The sequence below is a fragment of the Notolepis coatsorum genome (genome assembly GCF_963971535.1).
Source record: "Notolepis coatsorum genome assembly, chromosome: 2".
NCBI classification, from domain to species: domain Eukaryota; kingdom Metazoa; phylum Chordata; class Actinopteri; order Aulopiformes; family Paralepididae; genus Notolepis; species Notolepis coatsorum.
In genome coordinates, this window is record NC_140166.1 from 14,813,512 (window position 1) to 14,837,862 (window position 24,351).

At 43.6% G+C, this 24,351-nt stretch overlaps 1 protein-coding gene across 1 annotated transcript in view; it reads left to right on the forward strand.

Annotated features, from left to right (window-relative positions):
* Positions 1-301: 301 nt before the first annotated feature.
* Positions 302-24,351, forward strand: part of prxl2c (peroxiredoxin like 2C) — a gene marked incomplete at its 5' end in the record, with an annotated part of 30,197 nt that continues 6,147 nt past the window's right edge. The window contains 3 exons of the mRNA XM_084308077.1: positions 302-481; positions 22,070-22,138; positions 22,823-22,876. Coding sequence (XP_084164203.1) covers positions 302-481; positions 22,070-22,138; positions 22,823-22,876 — 303 coding nt within the window. The remainder of the gene's footprint in view (positions 482-22,069; positions 22,139-22,822; positions 22,877-24,351) is intronic.

The window sequence follows — 24,351 nt, forward strand, 5'->3', positions numbered from 1 at the left end:
GCCCACTGGAAAGCAGCAGAACTCATGTGGACCAGTACTCCAGCTCTGGTTTCTAACAGGGCTGGCTGGGGCTCATATTGGTTTTTATACAAACAGACACAGACTCACGCACTTACAGTGTGGTAGGGCAGGCCACAGTTCTGAGAGCCTGAAACAAGCAGGCATTAAGGACAAGACTGCACTTGTGAGAATGGGCGTGAATTCCCTTCTGGCGACCAGGAGCACGGCTCTCTCGCAAGGAACTCCCAAAATAGCACTGGGAAGGGCCTTGGAAAAATGCAGTCTCCGAGACTCCACCACGATGGCAGAAGTCGTACCTATCACCCGACAGATTAAAACGGGACACAAGGGAGATAACGGACCACATGTGGACGTGAGTCTGGAGGACGTAGAAGAGTGTCTGGTTTACGACCGCCAAGGAACATCCATTCCCTTCAGGGAGTTGTATCGGGACAGGAAAGCAGTCCTTATATTCGTTCGGGTAGGAGGGTTTTTATGACACGTCCTTGCTTTATAATTTATAGACAACGCGGCTATATGTTGTATGATGTCTGACAGTAGGCTACTGTATCCTTTATTATTAAAGGGTTGTTTTCTGTTGACGCTGTATTTAACTTTTTTAATTTTACTTTTAGCAATATAAAGTAGCTGATGATAATACTGTTTATGTATTACGATGTGCTGACATCAAGGTCCACAATGGAAATAAGTCCGTGACTTTTTGCTCTATCCTTGATCATTTTAGGATGCATAACTTGTTGTAACATGTATTTTAATAATTGTCGAATAAACTAAACTAAAGCCTACATGGAAGCGACGATAGAAATGTAACTGCGCAGCCAGGTGCCCGATAATTCCTCCAGCAATGGTGGGAAATTGAATCCAACCGGAAGATCTCGATGGATATAGATGAAGACAGCCAGACATGCGATCATAATGCGCTCTTATGCAACTGCAGAGCCGCAGAGCCAGCGGCGCTCTCAGGTCCGGCGGTCTGAGGGCCGCTCAGCAGCGCCACCCATAGATATATATATATATATATATATATATATATCTATGGCGCCACCCACCCAATGGCTGAATTGCCAATGGCTAAATTGGAATGAATGAATGAAAACGTTATTTAACAGATTGCAGAATGGGTACAATACAGTACGGCTCAATACATACAATTGTTAAGGGGATGCAGACCTGAAAAAGACGTTTGTCTTGTTTCCATCAGGGTCCCCCATTTTCAATTCATATAGACATTTATGACATACACAACATACATGACATTTATGGCATAGGGACATATAGGTATTTAGTACTGATACATTTGTGACATAAACGGTATTCAAATATACAGTAGCCTACTGTTACCCCTAGATCCTGACAGAGTGTATACATATGTTGGGGAGGGGACTGTACATTAGGAGGGGGTGGGTGGGTGGGAGAGAAATATCCATACGGCGGGGAGGGAATATGTACATGCGGTGGGGAGGAGACTGTCTATTAGGAGGTGGTGGGGGTTTTGGGCATTTACGGTGGCCAGTTTCGAATTGCAGCCTCCCGTAGGTGCTCTTTAAGAGCGGTTTTGAATGTGGGTAGAGATTCACATTCCTTTACAGCTTTGGGTAGGGCGTTCCACATTGATGTGGCATAATTGTGAAACGTGTTTAGTCCCTTGTTTGAGCCGAATCTGGGTTTAACGTGATTTGTTGAGCTTCCTCTGGTGTAGTGGTTGTGGTATTCACTGACCTTTGGGAAGTATTTTGACATGTACATGGGTACCTTAGTCGTATAGTGTATCTTGTAGACCAGGCCCATTGCAAGTTGCTGTACTCAGTCGTCTACTCTAAGCCATCCTAGGTTGTCAAAGTGGGCAGGGGTGAGGTGGGTTCTGGGGGTAAGGTCAAGTAGTAGTCTGACCAGTTTGTATTGAGATGTTTGTAATTTTGTTTTAAGCGCCTTTGAGGTGCTTTGGTACCATGAGGTGCAAGCATAGTCGTAGTACCCTTGAATGAGTGCTCCTGCCAGAGTCTTCAATATTTTTTTTTTTTTTTTTATACTTAAATTTTTATTTTCAGTTTTTTGATTTACAAACAAACATCCACATACAACAATACAATTGGCGGTCAAAATTATAAACGACAGTACAATACAATTCGACAGATAAGAACAAAAAAATATAGCTGATAGTAGAAAATAATATCAAAATCGAATGACGAGTTGACCTAAAATAAATTCACTAAAGGGAAAAGGGAAAACAAAACAAGAAAAAACCAAAACAAAGAAAAGAGATAAAAAATACAACAACAAAAAAAAGTGACATGGGTTCTTTGGTACCTTCATAGTTTATTTTCGTTTTGATTTTTCTTCTTGTCTCCTTTTCACTCTCCTGTGATGTCGTTTCTTTTTTTCCTATACTCTTCCCACTTCTCCCATTTTGACTCAAACTTCTCGTCTTGTAGCCTCAGCCTATGTGTGATTCTCTCCATTTCCTGTATCCCACCCACTATCTCTGTTCATTGTTCCCTCGTCGGTGCTTCTACTCTATACTAGAGCTGCCGCGGTATTGATTATTTCCTTACCGCACACATTTGCTAAATATTTCCTACCGCCGCGGTTATTACCGCATGCACACAAAAAATTTAAAAAAAAAGTTTGAATGCATTTTTTTTTTAGTAGTAGTCTACTCTTTATAGCATATAGCCTGCCTCTAGTCTAAATGTCTATTTTTAGAGGATGACTTTGCAGCATGAATATTGTTTGGGATTCGGCAAGCACGCATTAGTTATTGAAAGTGAAACACGGATTCGAAGTTTACCCTCTGGTCATGCGCCGTTCACTCGGTGTCGCGGGCAGGGGTGGTTACCCCTAACCCCCCCGACCCTTTCTTATTATTATTACTATAAAGTTACTACTTTATAATAAAGGCATTCGTTTTGTGGCATTAACATTATATAGTTATACGTTCAATAACATCAGCGTATTTACCGGACAATAGCAAGGCAAGCAATACTCTATTCATATCTCAGTTCCTTTCTTTGCTCAGAGCGTGCTGAGATGTCCCATTCTGCGGTCTGTTAATAAAGTTTTCAATCAGACAAGTGTATAGAACGAAGGGCTTTTATTATAACATTCGTTGCAGACAGTAAAATCATTATGCCTCGTTTAGTACTCCTTAGGAGCGATCGTAGTCCACTCCGGCGGAGAGTTAAAGCTAACGTTATTAGCCGTGTTGTGATGATCTGACATTCAGGAAGTAAAAACCTAATACGCGCTTGCCGATTGGTGGTGACGCTACAACGTGTGACGCGTCTCTCTTCTGACCAATCAGTGGTCTGCAATGTTTCACGTGACTTTTCTGGTACCCAATAGGGTCGCTTGGAACCTCGATAGATGAGTAGGGTATATCTGCAGAGCCGCAAGCCCAACGAGAGGCGGGTAATTTATTATTATTATTATAAAAAACAGCAGTGACGCGGTATTCAGCCTACTCTGCGGTGGCCGTGATGTAACAGCGATACCGCGGTAATGCGGTAATCGCGGCAGCTCTACTCTATACCACATTTTCGTCAATGCTTTCTTGGCTGCTACTAGTAATATCTTAATCAAGTATATGTCTTTCCCCTGAATTCCTTCCTGTGTTAAGTTCCCTAAATACAATACTTGGCCTGTCTGGGGTATTTCATAACCTACTATTTCATTTATTATCCCTCCTATCTCTTCCCAATAGTTCTTTATTATCTGACATCCCCAGAATATGTGTGTGTGGTTTGCTATTTCCTGTCCACATTTTCTCCAGCATGGTTTCTGTGTTGGTGTATAGTTGCCCTGTATTTCTGGTGTTATAAAAAATCTAATTATGTTTTTCCACCCAAACTCCCTCCATATGTGGTTGTGTGTTGTATCTTACATATGTTATACCATTCTTCTTCTGTTATCTCCGTTTCTAATTCCTTCTCCCACTTTTCCTTTATATATTTGGTTGTGATGTCCTTGCTGTCCATTATTGCCTGATATAGTGCTGATATCCCCCCCCCCCCTTCCTTCCTTCGTATGCTTTTACCATTATCCTAATTATCCCATTCTGATCTTTGTCTTTGTCTAGTATTATTTCCTTGTTGTAGTAGTCCCTAATCTGTAAATATCTAAAGTGGTCGCTATTCTCTAGTCCGAATCTTTCTTTCAATTTTTGTAGAGTCTGGATCTCCCCTCCTTCTGTCATTGTACATATTGCTGTTCTATTTCATTCTGGCTCCGCTCAGCGTCAGTCTGCACTGACTTCACTTCGTGCACGTGCACTGAATAAAAAATTCCACAATGTACCTTTACATACCAACATTCGTCTGGCCACACCCCTATCCGCTTACCTTCATAAGCAGGTGTGTGGTCACCTACTCGCCTCCTTCTTCACTTTCACCACAAGGAAGTGCCTTCGGTAGATACCCACACTTGACGAGGTTGTTAGTTGAAGAAAGTTGGAAAACAAAAGAACGGGAAGATACGTTGACATCATATCTTTATTTTCTCTCTCACTATTTTCGAGAAAATACGGCGATATTGTCTTCGTCACTGGAGTGTCTGGAAGATGATGATCATTCTGACCTCCACCGGCTTTTTCGTATTAGGGGCTCGCGCCGCTGATATACTCCCCAACTGCAGTCCTCCTTGCTGCGGCTGGATGGGTTTTTGCCCTCCGGTCATACAGCTGGACTGTGGGAGGCACCGGCTGTTGTGAGAAGCCAGTTTGCTTCCGGGTGGGGTGAGTCAGGGTTCGAAATTAACGGGGGCTCGGGGCAAAATGCCCTTGAAAATGGACAAAATGCCCCCGAATATCAGTTAAGGGGGGCAGAAAATGCCCCCGACAGTTTACTAATTATATATATAATTATATATATGATCTACAGTGCGAGCATTTCCCTTGTATTTGGCCCTAATAATATGTGTGTGTGCGCCACCCGGAAAAATCATTTACTCGAGACGAGTGACGATTACAAAACAGCTCCGCTGTTATAATAGTCCCACATTACACAAGGCGCATAAACGTCCAATCACAGTAGCGCCCGAAAACAAAGTCACGGTACCGGCTTAGGCAAGTTATACATTCAGAATCAGACAACGCAAAAAAATCAGCCAGCCATGAAGCCCATTCATTTTTATTTTGAGCAAAAGAGAGACGAGGAGAAAGAGAGGAATCCGGCTGACATGGCTTTTGAAGTGATATTCGCACGTGTTTTTGCAGGTCCAGTCCCCACGGTATGTTGACAGAATTCGCAAAACACCTTATCGACTGAAGCATAAAAGTCATTAGGATACTGCTCTGCTCTGAATTTAGGGCTTAGTGGGGAATTTCTTCCGACGTTAACGTTAACGACGCACCGAAGCAGCTAGACCATTTCTCCGTGTTGTGTGTAACACGCAGCGGTCCCCGCCTCCTCCCTCCTTGCAACAAACGTTCCACCCAAAAACGGAATTTCTATTTCATAATGAATTAAATAATTGTATAAAGAATTTTCAATGTTCTGTCATCTAATAATATATTCCATTACCTTTCCTATCTGTATCAAAGTCAAAATGTTGGTATCATAACAACACTACAACATACAAAAGCAGCTTGACAACCGATATCCTTTGCGTTTGATTGATTGAAAACTTTATTAACAGATTGCAGAATGGGTACAATACAGTACAGCTCAATACACACAAGTTAAGGGGATGCAGACCAGAGAAAGACTTTCGTCTTGTTTACATCAGGGTCCCCCATTTTCAATTCATAGTGTGCACACGCACAGTATAATAATGCATGAGATAAATAGTTAATAAACTCTGTGTTACTTGAACAATTTTCACTGTGCTCCTAAATTTCTTTGTGTGCTCCTAAATTTTTATTTAGATTTTATTTATTAACATTTTATTTAGGAGCACATGTGCTCCTTGGGAAAAAGGTTAGCGTAGAGCCCTATATATGGAGACATTAACATTACATTATCAAACATAGGGACGAAGACTGTAAAAAAAAGTGTCAACAATGTTTTATAATCCTTATGTTAATTTTCATCATAAAAATTCAGTGCCCCCGAAATACAAAAAAAAGCCCCCGAAAATCAATTAAGGGGGGCAAAAAAAGCCCTTGAAAAAAAATGTTAATTTCTAACCCTGGGGTGAGTACTGTTTGCTTGCGAGCACTGGTTGTCTGTTTATGCTATGGGGGTTAGCTGACAATTTTACGAACGCCGACTCCGGACTGGGGTCCTCTGTTCGGCTTCTTAAGCGGCGGACGGAGGATCTTGGTCTGACGCCCATGATGGTCAATCTAGTGGGCCGCGACCGGGACCTGGTTCTGGACAAGCGGATGCTTCTCTGTCCCGTGCAGGCCCCATCTCTCACATAAATGTGGAAGTACACCCTAACGAGGAAATGTGGGCATAGGATCTTCATTATCGGGAGTTCCATGCTCAAAGTCGGCTGCAGCCCGGATGGGAATTTGTGCCGGCTCCGCTGTATGTCTGGTAAATCACTGTTGAAAACTGTGTTTGACATTCTTTTTTTCTTCCCTCTTAGGATGGGGAGGGACTTGGACAGCGGCCTGTCTGAAGTGTGGCTTGTTATGTCGTTGTGTACAGTTCAGGTGATAGCTGTTAGCTGGCGTGCTAGTTTGTGGCCTACTGTTGTTAGCCAGTCAGCTGTTAGCTGCGGCGCTAGCTTGTTGTGTTCACTAGACTAGTAAACGTTAGCTTGTTGCTATCAGTCAGACGGCTGTTAGCTTAATGCTACACTATTGAAACGTTAATAACATGCCTTAAACACTCTGACTACGACGTCATCTTTGACAGAGGATGTTAGTCGACCCTACACCCGGGTGCCAGTGCCAGCGAGGACTTCGTCAACATGGAGAACGGCGGCTGGGTGGCATTGCGGACATACCCTCGTCACCGGCGCAGGAGATGCTGGGTTCAACTCGGTGTCCCGTTAACCAGTGTTGCTGTTCTCTCGGCCTGCGTTCAGGGTGAAGGTAGGAGTCCTCCGGACTTTAAACACTTCTTCTTTTCTTCCCTTCTAAATGTTTTGTAATAACGATGTTCCAAAACATGTGTTGCTGCAATACATTGAGGATACGACGCGTGTTGTGTGTGAATTGTCTTGTCACTGGTATAGCTTTTCTCTCTGTAGTAAATCGGCGTTGTTTTTTATATGTGTAAAATGAACTGGGTTGGTTGTGATGAGAACATGTGTGTTCATGTAACGTTGTACCGTGGTTGAACTCACAACTAAGAGGGTTAATTATACCTGTAAAGCTATGCTTAGTGACATGTGATTGAGGAATGAATATTTTTTCTCAGCCTGTGATGACAATGAACAGCATGTTCACACATTAACAGAGGTGCCTGTTCGCCTTGGTCGTATCAAGGGTAAGATAGGAGGGGTGACCCTCCGGTTTCCCTGGGGCTTCCCCCCCCTCCTCTCAGACATGTTGGTTACAATATATTGTGTCACTGTGTTTGTGGGGATACGATGTAACCCTCAGCTTAATTGCTGGGGTTGTGCTTTCCGCTTGAGAAACAATTTTTTCCTAAAGAAAAGGTTGTTTGGTCACTTATCATGTGTGCTTAGCAAGGTCTGTGGCCATTACATAATCGAGGACTTCTGTCTTCTCTCGTTATGAAAAACGGCATTCCTCTGTAGTAAGAGTGTACTTTTGCCATTTTTTGTTGTGATGAAGGGTTGTGTGTGTCTTGTGATCTACAACTGGGTTAGGTTTGGCCCACAGAAGCACATGTGTAAGTCTGGACCGGGGCTCTTAAAAGGGCCCTCTCTGTTCTGTGTTTTTCCTTAGTAAAACTCAGGTAGCAGGTTAGCGCATGAGCTATGTGAGGCTGTTAGATGCTTCATGTAGCATGCTATGACTGTGTCATGCTCTATTTGTCATTACATCGTATCATGGGTGAGGGGTCGTAAAGGGGTGAACTGGTAATCCTTTCCTCCCCTTTTCTGATTGGTCAGGGGTTAAAACCACCTGTCCTTCAAGGTTCCTGTCACGTTGCTGTTCGGCACGTTACAGGGTAAGGGGGGGGGGGAGGGAGTTTCCTGGTCCCACGCCCTGGGAGATTGGGCGTGTGGCACCGCGGAAATTCCCCCGCCATAGAGTACGTCACTGAGCGCGTCTCTATTGGTAAGACTTCCGTGGGTTGTTCAGGTCCATGTTATGGATCTGTTTCAGGGAGTTGTCAGAGCTCCTCCTCACGAAGCTCCTCCTCAGGGAGAAGTGTCTTCTGTGAGATCTGACTCCTTTCCAGTGAGGGAGCCTCCTCCTCAGATTGTCAAGGTGAGTAGAACTTCAAACAAGGAGTTCTGCTCTATTGTGTGTGTATTCGATTCAATTCGATTATTGAGTGTGTATTGGTTCAGTGCCTCCTCCTCGGAGAGCTCTAACCCAAGTGTTACATAGCTCAATGTTGCAATATATTCTTTTCAATCTATACAGCTCGCGTGGGAAGTCTCTCTGGGGATTTCCGTCTCCTCCCTGTGGCGAGGGTGGCGGGATGTAAAAATGTAAAAAAAAATTACCCTCAGCTGCGTCACGTGGGATTCATGTCAGTCTGTGTTTCTTTCTTTTTTAAATAAAAAGAGGAAAGAACATGAAGCACGACGGCTCCGTGTCGTTCTCCCAGGCGACTTGGAGGAACAATGTCTGGTGTCTTGCTAGACTATCCATTGATGTGTTTGGGTCTTGACGCGTACATAGTGCTGGCTCGGGGTGTTTCTGTTAAGAATCACGCAGGGGGCTAAGTACGCCTCGGTTGCTTGTTATTAAAACAGCGTTTTTATAGGGCAACTGGGATGGAGTTTTGTCTCTTCCGAGCGCCAGTTTACTAGGTTGTCTCTGTGAATTCTCGTTCATATCTGGGGGATGTTAACGGAATAGATCAGAACATAGGTAGAGGGGTCTCACGCCCTTGGGGTGGGCCACTGAGTGCGGTACAAATGGGACCGTCTGGGTGGCGCCCTCTTTTCATGTTTTAGATCGACACGCATACCTACCCCCTCTTCTGGAGTGGGCATGTCGGCGTGGTTAGGGCACGGGACTGGTTCTGGTCGCGCTGGTCCAGGTCAGTTAACCCGTTGTCCGCCGGGGATGCAGATCTGCTGTTCTGGTACCCTGAGGGACTTGTGCTTTTTTCAGGGGGAAAAATGCCGGGTCGGCCCGGGTGTCACAGGGTTAGGCGTTATGGAGACCCTTTGTTGGGTACACGTTGTACCTGGCACTATCCTAAGGGGCTGGTTCTCCTTCTTTCGCTCCTCTCTCACGCATGGCGAAGAGGGGGCTGTTGGGGTGGTCTTCTGGACCTCCTCTGGTAACCCTGTGTGCTTCCCGAGCCGCCGGGCCCGGTCCGAAGTAATGTTTAGTTGAAACCGTAGGCCTGGGATAACCCTTTTTTCTTGAGGGGTTATAGGAACAACCACCGTATGTGGTACCAAGAGGGTGGTTGATTCCCTGGTGTGTTGGAGCAGAGTCAACTCCCGGGTTACCCGGTTGAGTGTGCCCCTGCACGTTTATGACGTCTGCCAATCGTGTCAGCCTTCTCTGCCTCGACCCCTCTGGGTGGTTTTTTTTTGATGGAGGCTTTGTCATGGTGCGCAACAATGCCAGCATACGCCCCTTCCACCGGGGGGCTGTTTTCAGTTGACCCCTTTGGCGCCTGTCTCGTCCGCAGTGCTCCAGGCTCGGGTCTACAGCCTGCTGCCTGGTTTCCCCGGTGCGCTGCCTGCTTCCGTTGGTTAACCTTTGAGTGCTTTACGGCCATGCTGACTGCCTGTGTTGCAGGGTCAGTGTGCCAGGCGGCGTACTAATGGGGGGAAAGGGCCCGCTCTTGGAGGGGCCCTGTCCGAATACGCTGGCGATGTGGGGGGCGGTGTCACTAAGTGACCGCCTGGTGGGGTCTTGATGCCTGGCGTCATTGACCTCTCGGGCCCCCTTTTTTTCCAGGGGATCCAGTCCCTTCAGTGGGTCTGGGTCTTCCTTTGCGCTCCGCTGCTACGGCCTTGCCACGGGGTTGAGTTTGCTCTTGACCCAGTGATTTTGGGGGCAGTAACAAGGGTTGTTCCTTCCGTTCGTTCCCTGGTGGCATGCGGGTTGTGCGTGTGCGTAGTCGTGGGGTCAAGCCACGGTCTCCTCACCCTGTGCGTTGAGTTGCTCGAGTTCCTCTTCGCACGGTCGGATCTGTCTCCCTCCCGTCCTCCAATAGGGAGGGTATCCCTCCATTAGGGAGGGTATCCCTCCATTAGGGAGGGTCGGGGGGCTCGGTCCTCCCCGGTCTGATGGTTGTGGGGGGCCTCAGCGGGGTACATTTGTCGAGCTTCTGGCTTCCGCTCAGCTCCTCTTGTGCAGACTGACGCTGAGCGGAGCCAGAATGAAATAGAACGTAAGGTTATGTATATAACCAAGTTCTATGAATTCTGGTGACGCTCAGCGTCAGGACGCCGCTGCGGCCCTTGATCTCGCCTTGTGGTCAAGTCAAGTCAAGAGTTTTAATTGTCACGGCATACAAGTATACAATGAAATGCGGGTGGTCTTGCCCGCAACGATGTGCAATACAGTGGTACAACATATAGTAGAATCCAATAAAAAACAACATTGTGCAATAAACAGGTAACAGGTAACATGGTGTGACATCTCGGTATCTGTACATAGTTATTTACAGAGCATATAGGACATGCTAGGTAGCTTTGGTAGTGCAATACACTGTTCCTGTTATTCTAATTTAAAGTGGCCTTTCCTTTTGGCCATAAGTGTGCGTGTGTGCGGCATGAGTGTGTGCCCGCTCATGTTAAAGTGTTAAGTGGCTGCTAGTGTGTGAGCGTGCACAGCGTGCGTGTCGTGTGTGTGTTCATGTGTGCTTGTGTGTGGATAGTTCAGTGTTCTGTGGCACGCAATGTTCATTGTTCAGGGCTCTGATGGCCTGGGGGAAGAAGCTGAGCCTAAGCCGCTCTGTCCTAGTAGCTGGGGTTCGCAGGCGTCTGCCTGACCTCAGCAGCTGGAACAGGCTGTTATTGGGGTGGTGAGGGTCTTTCATTATCCTGCAGGCTCTGGATTTGCACCTCTTGTTGTATAGAACCTGCAGGGGAGGTAGTGCAATACCCGTGGTACGCTCGGCTGAGCGCACCACTCTCTGTAGGGCCTTCTTGTCCTGTGCCGTGCTGTTTCCATACCAGGCAGTGATGTTTCCGGTCAAGATGCTCTCTACAGCTCCTGAGTAGAAGGACTGGAGTATCTTCCCCGATACTCTGAACTTCCTTAACTGCCTCAGGTGGTAGAGGCGCTGTTTCGCCTTCTTTACTACTGTGTCTATGTGTGTTGACCATGTCAGATCCTCTGAGATGTGGACCCCCAGGTACTTAAAGCTGCTCACCCTGTCCACGGTAGCCCCGTTAATCATCAGTGCAGGGCTGTACACTGCGATGAGATTATCGCGAATTGCCCCTTTAATTGGCCGTTGCGATTAGTAAATAATATTTGGGGGCGGGCTTGCGAGTAGTGATTTCAAGCCTTGCATTCGCATTTCACTCCTAAATTATCCAAGGCTGAGCACTCACTCTGATAGACTGGCTGACTGTCTGATTTAGCTATGACGAAAAGTAAAGTTTCTTCATAGCTAATTTCTTCATAGAAAGTCACAGGCACCTGGAATCGCGTGCCTGTGACTTTCAATTCCCTTATCGCTGCCAGGTTTTCCCGACCGTTATAACGTTAGCATGTAGCTAATGGCAGACTATTTGATTCCTTAAGGCAAGCCAAGGGCTCGAAATTGCCTGGGTTTTGGTTATATACTCCCGAAATGCTCCCGCTGTTTGGCTACTTCTATGTGCAGTGAAAACTACTCGAAATGCTTTAGAACCTAGTCATTGATTTAGTTCAGGGTTAGCCGCGGAGCTAACGCTAGCTAATCAAGCTCACAGAGAGAGATAAACAGCTGACAGCAGGTAGTACAGGTACAAATACAATAAAACAAGGGGTGGGGGCTGTTGTGTAAACCTTGTACTCTTTAGTTCACATATAATGAGAGACGTGAGTGCTTGTTTACTAGTCTCTGTAAGCCAGGAAGAGTGGTGCAACATACAAATGTGTCCGTGTAGCAACACAAGCCAATACTTTAAAGGACAGGGGCCCGGGGAGGGAGCTCTCTCTCTCTCTCTGTGTGTGTGTGTGTGTGTGTGTGTGTGTGTGTGTGTGTGTGTGTGTGTGAGAGAGAGAGAGTGTGAGTGAGAGACAGAAGTCAGAGGAATAACAACCTGTTATTCAATAGATTAAATTCGTAATAATAATAATAATAATAAAAAAATAAATACATTTTAAGAGAATCTCAAATACATTATTTTATTTAAGTGTAGGCTATAGTTAATGTTTTATTTTTTACAGTTTTTGTATTTTTCTGACATGGGGGCTCAACAATAAATGACAATCAGAAATGTCAAGTTGCATGTTGTTATTCTAACCAGCTTAGACCCCGACGCTCTGCATCTTCTGGCCGCCTCAGACCTACTCCTATCCGAGCTCCGGGAGGGTCATCAAAGAGAAGTCGCCTATTCTCAGTCCTTGCCCCACAATGGTGGAATGAACTACCCACCCCAGTTAGGACAGCCGAATCACGTCCAATCTTTCGCCGTCGACTAAAGACGCACTTCTTCAACCATTATCTGAATAAAAAAATATATATCTAACCCTAACTAACCGTACTGTCATGCACTTGTCCTAATAAACTAACCTACACTGTAGCACTCAACACTTTGATGAACATTGTTGCTCAGCTGATAGAGTTGTGCCCTTCCTGATGGCTTGTCGTACAGAACTTGTAAGTCGCTTTGGATAAAAGCGTCAGCTAAATGACTAAATGTAGTTCTGTTGCATTTCCAATTTATTTATTTAAATTATAAATTGATCAGGTATCGGTAAGGGAATCGATAAAGAATCGAATCGATAAGCAGAATCGATAATGGAATCGTATCGATAAAATCCTATCAATTCCCATCCCTAGTGGTAATATGAAGTTCAGTTGGTTCATTATAAAAGATACAAACCTGACAACAAAAGCACTTAAATGTTAAATAAAAGGACCACAGTAATGAGGCAGGAGGAACATATTTTTTTTCACTATAATGGTAAAATTGTTATAAAAAAATGTGCCCCTAAAAAATATTTTTTGCCCCTAAATTTCTCATTTAGGGGCAAGTGTGCCCCTAGTGAAAAAGCTTAGCGTACAGCCCTGCAGTGGTGTGTGTGTCTCCTGCTGTCCTCTTCTATAATCCACGATCAGCTCCTTGGTTTTACCAATGTTCAGGAGCAGGCTGTTGTCCTGGCACCAGCGTTCCAGTACCTCAACCTCCTCCCGGTAGGCCTTCTCGTCGTTGTCCGAGATCAGCCCCACCACCACCCTGTCGTCTGCGAACTTCACTATGGAGTTGGAGCTGAACTTGGCCACACAATCGTGTGTGTAGAGTGAGTACAGCAGGGGGCTTAGAACACAGCCCTGGGGGGACCCGATGCTCAGGGTGATGGTGTTGGAGGTCTGACCCCCCACCCTGACCGCCTGGGGTCTTTCACTCAGAAAGTCCAGTACCCAGGCGCTCAGGGCGGAGCTCAGACCCAGCTCGATCAGCTTGTCCACCAGTCTGGTGGGGACTATGGTGTTGAACGCTGAGCTGTAGTCAATGAACAACAGTCTCACATAGCCCCCCTTCTGACGGTCAAGGTGGGAGAGGGTGCTGTGCAGTACCTGGGAGACCGCGTCGTCAGTGGACCTGTTTGTCCTGTATGCAAATTGCATAGGGTCCATATCACTGGGGAGGGAGGCACAAATGTGGTCCTTGACCAGCCTCTCAAAACATTTCATGACCACAGAGGTGAGTGCCACCGGTCTGTAGTCATTTGGACATGTTGGGGAGGGTTTCTTCGGTACAGGGATGATGGTAGACATCTTGAAGCAGGCAGGGACCACTGACTCCGCCAGGGATTGATTAAATATGGCGGTGAACACCGGGGCAAGCTGGTTGGCACAGGACTTAAGTATGCGTCCTGTTATACCATCTGGGCCAGCAGCCTTCCTGGTGTTCACCTGCATAAATGCTCTTCTCACACTGTGTACCGTCAAAGAGAGAGCGTCCCCGCCCCCCCGCGGATGGGAAGGAGGCGAGTAGGTGACCACACACCTGCTTATGAAGGTAAGCGGATAGGGGTGTGGCCAGACGAATGTTGGTATGTAAAGGTACATTGTGGAATTTTTTATTCAGTGCACGTGCACAAAGTGAAGTCAGTGCAGACTGACGCTGAGCGTCACCAGAATTCATAGAACTTGGTTATATACATAACCTTACGTTATGCCCCCCCTCTCCCATCTTTTGAACCCATGATCTTCTATCCCTGGTTTAAATTTGTTGTTGTGCGTTATCCATCTCAGTATCTTGGTTTTCTTTTTCTAGCTTGTATTTCTTTACTATCTTGTTCCAATAAAAAAAAAAAAAAAAATCTAACCCCGACTAACCTTAATGTCATGCACTTGTCCTAATAAACTAACCTACACTGTAACACGCAACACTTTGATGAACATTGTTACTCAGCTGATAGAGTTATACCCTTCTTGCTGTCTTGTCGCACAGAACTTGTAAGTCGCTTTGGATAAAAGCATCAGCTAAATGACTAAATGTAAATGTAAATGTAAATATATTTATAGTGAATTTGGTAATTGGGTCTATTAGTTGTTCCTTTCTTCTGTATAGCTCCCTGTCTCCTATTAGTGCCTGCACTTTGAGTCCCTCATTTTTTGTTTCTATGTCTTTCCATTTGGCTGCATAATTCTCGTTGCACCAACATGCTACTATTATCAGCTGTGCTGCGTAGTAGTAATCTTCTAAACTAGGTATTGCCATTCCTCCTTTCTCCTTTGGTAATTGTAGAGTCACATATTTTATCCTTGGCCTTTTCCCCCCCCATATGAATCTTGATATCTGTTTATTCCATTCCCTGAACTGGCTTTGTGGTATTAATATAGGTAGAGCCTGAAATAGGTATAGTAACCTTGGTAATATATTCATCTTTATAATTTCGATCCTTGAGCTAAAGTCTAGAGGCAATACTGTCCATCTTTCTAGGTCTCTTTTGATTTTCTGATTAATCTGTGTATAGTTTGCATCATATAGTCCCTCCACCCCTCTTGTAATATTCACTCCTAGGTATCTGATCCTGTCCATATCCCATTTAATCTTGTATTTGTCTTTGATCTCTGTCGTTGGGGTGTAGTTCAATGTTAAGGTCTGTGTCTTCGTTACGTTAAGTCTATACCCTGAGTAATATCCATATTCTGTCAGTAAATCCATCAGTGTCGGGAAGCTTGTGTCTGGTTGTCTTATATTTAAGCATTACATCACGCGCAGGAGTGGTTTGTGAACAATAAACCATGCCTAGGGGTGGTCGTTAGACCCCCCTAGGCATGGTTTATTGTTCACAAATCACGACTGCAAGTGGTGTAAAGCTTTTATACAACTGCCACATTCATCCAACCTTATTTCTATACAATAAACACACATTAATCGAAGATTTATTGAAAAAACCATCCGCCAGAAAAAGTAGTTCCCACAACTACAAAAAAGACAATTTGCCTCCATGTGGAAGCAGATCGGAAGTGCATCCAACCAACTAACACATCCAACTGTGTATTATTGGAATGATTGAGAGAAGTTGCCTCATGTGGAAGCAGCTTGAAGTGCATCCAACCAACTAACACATCCAACTGTGTATTATTGGAATGATTGATTGAAAATTTTATTACAAGATACAGAATGGGTACAATACAGTACGGCTCAATACACACAATTGTTAAGGGAATGCAGACCTACTTTCCATAGAACTTCATTCTTAGATGCTTCTATAGAAAGTAGGTAAAACAAATTAAAAAGTTTTCTTTGCCCTATAGGAAAAAAACGTTTTCTTCGCCCTATTTTTTTATAAATTTTTTTAAACCTACTGTAGAGGGCCTAAACTTAACCAGTTGGAAACCAAGCATACAGTAATAAAATGTGCAATCAATCAACTCAATAGGCCATGCTCACTTAGAACAGCGCAGCACCCAGCTCTCTCTCAGTCTGACCCGCGTTGCAGACAGGAGTGTGTGTGTGTGTGTGTGTGTGTGTGTGTGTGTGTGTGTAGGTGTGTGTGTGTGTGGGGGGGGGGGTGTGTGGCGGTGGGTGGAGACTAGAGCTAGCGCTGACAGTCAGAGAGAAGGAAAAAGAAATTGAAAAAAAAATGCAAATTAATCAATCAATCAAATCGCGATTTTTTTTTTGTTCTAGAATGACTCAAGACCCATCAATTACATCATCCAACATTGTTTAAAGGACTAACACATTCGCAGTGACAGAATCGCTTCATATTTAGTCGTTATGGCGCTATCAACATATCCATTTGTTGTCCGCGATCTTGTTTTCTCCCGGAGTGAGCCGGCGGAGTGATATGTGATTCGGTTGTGGGCGGGTCCTGAGCCCAGGACCGTGGATTGTTGCCAATAAAGACGTGTAAATGGACTGTTTCAGCCAATCAGAATCGAGAAATTTGCATGCCGTTGTATAAATACTATCACATCATCTGCGAACAGTCCTAATTTATGTTCTGTTCCCCTTATCTCCACCCCTTTGATGTCCTCGGTCTGTCTAATTAGTTGAGCCAGTGGTTTGATGAATATATTGAAGAGCGTCGGCGAAAGACAACAGCCCTGTCTTGTAGCCCTCTCTAGTTTGATCCGGTCCGTCAGGTTGCCATTTACTTTAATCCTTGCCGTTGGTTCTTGATATAATGCCCTAATTGTTTTCATCACGTTTTTGTCTAGTCCAAATTTCTCTAATACTTTATATAGGAATATCCAGCTTACACTGTCGAATGCTTTTTCTGCATCCAGGCTAACTAGTACTGCACTTCCTCCTTCTTTTTGTATCTCCTCTACTATCTGCACTGTCTTTCTTATGTTGTCCTGTGTTTTTCTTACTTTAATGAATCCGGTCTGGTCTTCGTCTATAATATCTGGCATAAATGTCTCAAATCTTTTGGATATTATCGATGTATACATCTTGTAATCTACATTAAGTATGGACACTGGTCTGACACTGGTACTACATAGTTCCTTACCCTTCCCTTCCTTTGGAATCGTAGTAATTATGGCTTCTTTCCATGAGGGTGGCATTGTTCCTTTTTTCATTGTGTGTCTAAATGCTGCCTCTAATATGGGCCTCAGTTCCTGTCTAAATGTTTTGTAAAATTCCGAAGGGAATCCGTCGCTACCTGGTGACTTATTGTTCTTTGCTTTACTGATCGCATTTCCCACTTCCTGTTCTGTTATCTCTGCATTTAATATTTTGTTCTGTTCCTTTCCTATCGATGGTAAATCAAATTTTTCTAAGAATGTCTCTATCTCTTCTTCTCCTGCCGCTTTCGGTTGTGTGTATAGTGTCTTATAGTATTCTACAAATGTCTTCTCTATTTCAGCTGGTTATCTTAGTAACCTGTTTGTGTTTGTGTCTTTTATTGTGTGTATTGTATTTAGTTTCTGTTGTATTCTGATTCGTCTAGCTAAGAGTCTGGTCGCTCTCGTTCCTCCTTCATAGTATGTCTGTTTCACATATCTAGCCTTTTTCTCAATTTCTGTCAGTAATTCTTTGTTTATCTTTTCTCTAACGTCTTTTACTTCCCTAAGTGTCTCTTGGTTCTTTGAGTTTTGGTGTTTTTTCTCTAATTCTTTCAGTTTCTTTACTAAGTTCTGGTATGTCTCTATTCTGGCCCTCTTGAGTAGTGCTGCCTTTGCTATCAATTTTCCTCATATTACTACCTTCATTGCATCCCATAGAATGTTTGGATCTACCTCTCCGTTATCATTTTCCTCTCTGTATCTTATTATGTCTTCTTTTACTTCGTCTACTAAGCCTTTGTTATTCAATAGACCTACGTTCAGTCTCCAGACTGTGTTTCTCCATCTACTTTCCAGATTCACTGTCAGATATGTTGCGCTGTGATCTGATATGTCTGTTACCCCTATTCTACAATCTTCTACTCTGTATCTGTCCCCTGTTGTCATGAGGAAGTAATCTATCCTTGAATATGTTGTGTGTGGATGTGAATAATGTGTGTATTCTAGTGTGTGTGTTTCTCTCCATATATCTGTGATTCCTAATTCTGTCATTTGTATATTCATATATTTGCTAATGTGTGTTCTCCATCTCTTTGTGCTTGTCGTGTCCATGTCGTAATTCAATACTACGTTGAAGTCTCCTGTACAGATTAAAACGCCTTCCCCTTCCATTGCTATAATATCAAAGATTGTTTCAAATAGGTATTTCTCACTGTCTGGGGGTGCATATATATTCATTAATGTTACCATTTGGCCTTCCATTTTCCCCTTGGCCATTACATATCTCCCCTCTTTATCTCTCACTTCTTTAATCAATTCAAACTTCACTGCATTCTTAATCAATATAGCTACTCCTCTCCTAAGGTTCTGTTTAAAAGAACTATAAAACATATTCTCGTATCCGAATCTCTTCAGTTTTTCATGTTCTTGTGGTATCAGATGGGTTTCTTGTAGAAAAATAACCTGTGCCTCTTCTTTTTTAAGTTTCATCATTACCTTACTCCTTTCGATTGGATTATTCATTCCATTAACATTCAGCGACATCATCTTAATACCTTTAATTTGTGTCATCTTTCCATTCGAAATGATCTCCCGTTCTACCCATGTCACATAAAATAATATTTGTAGTTGTAGCCACTGCTAACTCTACTCGACTTACATTCAAAGAACTATAATAAACATATTACTATTGAATGATGTTTTTGAGTTTGCAGTAAATCCACAACTAAAGAGATTGGTTTTATCGGGTATCACAGTAGCTAAAAAACTGATCGCATCACGCTGGTTTCAACCGGAAAAAATGTGCCGGAAGGTTTGGTTTCTTACATATCTCAATGTGATTTATCAAGAAATATCTACAGCAAGAATTCTGGGTCTCAACGAATCCAAAATGTCAATGTGGTTAGAAGTGGTGGAGAGAATAAAAGCTAGCTTATAATGGTAGTGTCTGGTTAGGAGTGAGGGATAATGGAGGTACTATCCAAGGAGGGGTCCGGGAGGGGGGGGTTCGAGCTGGAGCATATGTGTGTAGGGTTTTAGAAAATAGGTATTAGGGGTATATCCTGTATAAGGCATTGGTATAATTGGTAATTTTGTTGGATATACACTATACGGTAAAATATTATTATAGACTTTTTTTTGTTTTCTGTTTCTGTACTTGCATGTCATTTTAGCCACCTTGATTGTTAGTTTCATTGTGCATTGTGTGTTGAGTACTGACTTTTAATAATTTTTGTTTTGCAATAATAAAAAAAAAAAAAAAAAAAAAAAAACATTTACAACATTCACAAAGTTTGACAATTCCATGGTGTCAGAGGTAATTATTTTCTTTCCTCTATCCCCTGCTGGGGGGTGGGGAGAAAAGGCTCTCCTAGTGAGAGGGCTCCCCCTAGTGGCTAAAAAAAAAAGCTCACCATGTAAGTCCAGCATTGTCTGTGTGCTGCCCTGCCCTTGAGCTCCCGGTAATATGGATATTTTTATTTTTATTTTTTTAATGTATTATCTGTCCAACGTGTGTTTTTCTCTCTGTCAGAGACATAGAATCAGTCATTTTCATGTTCACATTCATTTGTACTGTGTATCACATGCCAGTATGTCTCAGTCTCTAGCATTGTATTATAGTAATAGGAGTTAGTATCAATGTGTTTTAGTGTCTAAATACCATATTGGCGGATTGCTCTGATTCAGCTCAGATCATTTCCTGCTCCAGTAAATTAGGCCATCCTGATTTGAAGGCCTGCGTGACGTTTCTCAGGCTCTGGGTAGCATACAGTGATGTGATTGGCTCTGTGGTTGTAGCTAATGCCCGCCCACAATCTACCTAGACTGACTGTACACAGCGAGTGGAAACCACTTCCTCATACTCTGCATGCACTCTGGAGGGAGAGAGAGAGAGAGAGAGAGATAGAGAGCATTCGGGAGCACTTGGGGGGGGGGGGGGACCTGCCGCGCGGCACACACCTCCGAACGGGAGAGTGAGGGAGGGAAAAAAAGGAAGAGAGAGGGAGGAAGGGAGGTCCCCCCCCCATAAGCTGCCGCGCGGCACACCCGAGAGGGAGAGAGAGAGGGAGAGGAGGAGAGAGGGAGGGAGGGGGCCTTATCAATAACGGCCTGTCTTTTCTCTCTCTCTCTCTCTCTCTCTCTCTCTCTCTCTCTCTCTCTCTCTCTCTCTACCAGTCGCAGACTGTGTGGACTGACTGTCACTCAAAGTGCTTATGGGCGGAGCCAGGCCATAACAGCCTGAAATCTTGAAGCTGAAAAATTATGGTTTTGAGTACTTAGAAATATAAAACAATGCATTTAAAAAAAAAAAAAACCTTACAGATGTCTTCAATAGACTCACAGGAATTGTGTAAAGTTGCCCAAATACTGCTAGGAATAGCAACGCATGTCTCCTTTAAGGTTTTGTTTTGTACTTATCTTTCCTTTTGAAGTATCGTGGTCCCTCGCGCTCTTCCTGTGCTTCTCTCCGATGCCCCTCTGTCACTCTCCTCAGCTGCTCTGTCTCGAATCATCTCCAATCCCCATCTCTCATCCGTCCTCCTCTTCTCGACTCTGTTCCACCTGCGCGTCTTCTCCAGTCTCCATCGGGGTGGGTGTAGTATATGTGGGTTTTCCCCCCTCTCTTCGTCCCGGCGTCCTCTCTCCATCCTTTTTTATTTCCGCGTAACTTCGGCGCTTTGCAGCCACCTCCGCTGCATAGTCGTGGTCAAAGGAAATTCTCTGTCCTTCCACATCGATCTTCGTCTGCCAGGCTCTCTTAAGAATGTTCTCCTTGAGTTCAAACCTCAGGAAGTTAATTATGACTGCTCTCGGTGGTCCATTCGTCTGAGGTCTCAGTGCTTGTATCCTATGTGCCCTCTGTATTCCCATATCGGTGTGTTCTGACATTGACATGTCCAGTTTCTCCCGGATTAGGCTTTCCATATATTTGGACATCGAGGCTCCTTCTAGCCCTTCTTTCAGACCCCACACTCTTATATTGTTTCTTCTTGATCTCCCCTCCAAGTCAGTTAACTTCTCTCTCATCTTCCCTTGTTCCTCGAGAGTCTCCATTAGAACCTTTTGTACTTCTGTACTCCATTCTTCAGTCTCGGCCGTTCTCTCTTCCAACGCCACCGTGTCTTTCTCCTGTTTCAGCAACTTTTCGTCAATTGACTCAAGTCTCTTATTTATTTCTTCTTTGAGTTCGTCTTGTCCTTTCTTTACTTCTTCTCTGAGTCTGTCTATACTTTTCTGTATGCTTTGCGTGTTCGCTTCGTTTACCTTCACGCTAGTTTGCATGCTTGCCTGTATGTCCCGAATACTAGCTCCGAGTTCCACAGCCCAGCTGGGGATCTCCGTGTTAGCTTGTTGTAGCTGCGCCATTTCTTCACGTCGTCCCGTTATTTCCTTTTCTTCTGGGGTCTTTTTTCTTTTCACATTTGTCCACTTGTTCTTCCTCGCTTTTGTCATTGAATGCTTACTTTTTTCGTTTTCAGATCATGTTATTCCACGTTTGTTTTGATTTGCGACCGGGAGCTTTTTTCAATGGCTGCTCACTCAGACATTTCAAACCGGAACTCCCTGAGTTTTTTCCAATATTCTTGTTTACCAGAGAGGAGATCCGGTACAAGAATCTAGTTCGTTGGTTGACTTTTTTTATTACATTGGATGCCATTTTGTCACAGGAAAGATTTGCCTCTAGGATGGAACCCAGGTAGGTAATTTCATCTTTCCTTGTGACAATATTGTCACCCACTGTAACTGAGAAGCCGTCGGTCTTGCTGAGTTTGTTATTTGAACCGAAGAGAATGGACTCTGTTTTGCCCATGTGTAATGATAGTTTGTTATCAGCGAGCCAGTTCCATGCTTCTCCTTATCACGAGGATCGCCGGATATGAATCGCATAGTAATCAACTGATCCATTGTTTCCGCAGAGTTTCTTGTGCTACAGCTGCAAGGAATACGTGGACGATTTGAGCAGAATCCCTAGTGCTGCACTGACGGTGAGAGTAACCTGCTGATTTATGGTGTTCATAGCCTATACCTTCTGGTAAGACTGTAGTTCAATTCAAATGCGTTTCATTTAACAAGACGTGCACAATAAGAAGCTTAAAGGGATTATTTCACTTTTGTAGAACATGTCAAGTTTCAGCAGTCGGCCTCTAAGAACATCTATAAGCTATAGTGACCACTGCTGTCGTCTACTGTCAACACCACCATTCCTCCCAGGTGTCAGACTCCTCATTCATTTTGAGGACCAAGTCTAAATATTATATTTCTGAAGTATAAACAAATGACTGCTGTGCTGATATAAATAAAATAGACAACTCTGAGTCAAATGCGTTTTGGCATTTGATGTGTCTTCACAGATTTATTGCCATTGAAAAATAAAAGGCGGTCAAGTTGTTGTAGATTTGAGTGTGCTGTGTATCTTTGCCCTGGAAGGAATATTCTCAAATGAGAAATAGTTCCTTTACTGATTATTAGAAAATGGCAATTAGCTAAATAAAGTACCGGTAGCCTACCTAGGCTAATGAAACATCCTAGTATATTCTTGTCATGTGCATGGGACCCAGCAGGATTCATCAGGATTCATCATCAACAGTTAGCAGATTGTATTATATTGATAAATGACAAGTCTTTGCCAACCCTTATCAATATATAATCTATATTTGGTATTGTTGCAGGAGGCTGACATTAGGCTAGTGGTGATTGGACAGTCTTCTCATCATCACATAGAGGTAGGCGATTTTATTATGATTATTGCTTTTGAATAATTGTATAATGTTTTGCCTATATTTAATAGTCATTTAGCTGACGCTTTTATCCAAAGCGACTTACAAGTTCTGTACAACAAGTCAGCAGGAAGGGTACAACTCTGGCAGCTAAGGGCAAGTGGTATTGCTCATCCAACAGTGTCGTCCTTGAGTGCATAATAGTATAGACAAGCATAGTAAGATACATATTAGCATAGTAAGTAGTAGTATATACATATTAGCATTAGGGGTGGAACGGTTCACAAAATCTACGGTTCGGTTCGTATTACAGTTTTAGGTTTTCGGTTCGGTAGGCTATACATTGTTTAAAAAGAAAAATTAATGTAACACTCCAAAAATACCATACATCAACATAAGATATATAGCCTAAAAATAATCCAACTTTTCAGTTATTCTCAAGGCACATTATTTTGACAGTGACGGTTAGAGCTAGGAGAGATTTTGGTACAGCAAGAGGGGAGGCATTGCTGATTTAAACATGCTTCTCATTTATTTGGTAAAAAGAAAAGGTTTACCTTTAATAATGTTTGGCACACAAAGACCGAACTGACTGAAAAATATAGGCAACATTTGTCAAAGTATTAACTCGTCAATATACCCCCCTTCCCCACTAATCTAACTGGTGTCGTGGAGTCACTTCTCTGTGAGCGTTTCCACGGTTAGCTTGCGGCTAACATTAGTTAGCTTGCGGCTAAAGTTAGTTAGCTCGTAACTAACGTAACGTTATATAACCGAACAATACACACATGCCCTGAATGCGTACCGTTCGGTAATCAGTACGACCTCCACGGTTCGGGGCATGTGTCTATTGTTCGGTACACGGTTAGAATGCGTACTGTTCCACCCCTAATTAGCATAGTAAGTAGTAGTATATACATATTAGCATAGTGGGTAGTAGTATAGACTATTAGCATAGTAGGTAGTAGTATATACATATTAGCATAGTAGGTACTACCTACTATGCTAATATGTATATACTACTACCTATGCTAATAGTCTATACTACTAGGTAGTAGTATAGACTATTAGCATAGGTAGTAGTATATACATATTAGCATAGTAGGTAGTAGTATAGACTATTGTCATAGTAGGTAGTAGTATATATATTAGCATAGTAGGTAGTAGTATAGACTATAGTAGTATAGACTATTAGCATAGTAGATAGTAGTATATAGGGGCGACAGTGGCTCAGGAGGTAGAGCAGTCGTCTGGCAATCCGGAGGTTCCCGGTTCGATTCCTGCTCCTCCTGGGCAGTGTGTCGATGTGTCCTTGAGCAAGACACTTAACCTCTAATTGCTCCCGATGAGCAGGTTGGCACCTTGCATGGTTGCCTCCGCCGTGAATGTGTGAGTGAATGGGTAAAATGTGAGTAACAAATTGTAAAGCGCTTTGGATAAAAGCGCTATATAAAAAAGCAGCCATTTACCATATACCGTCA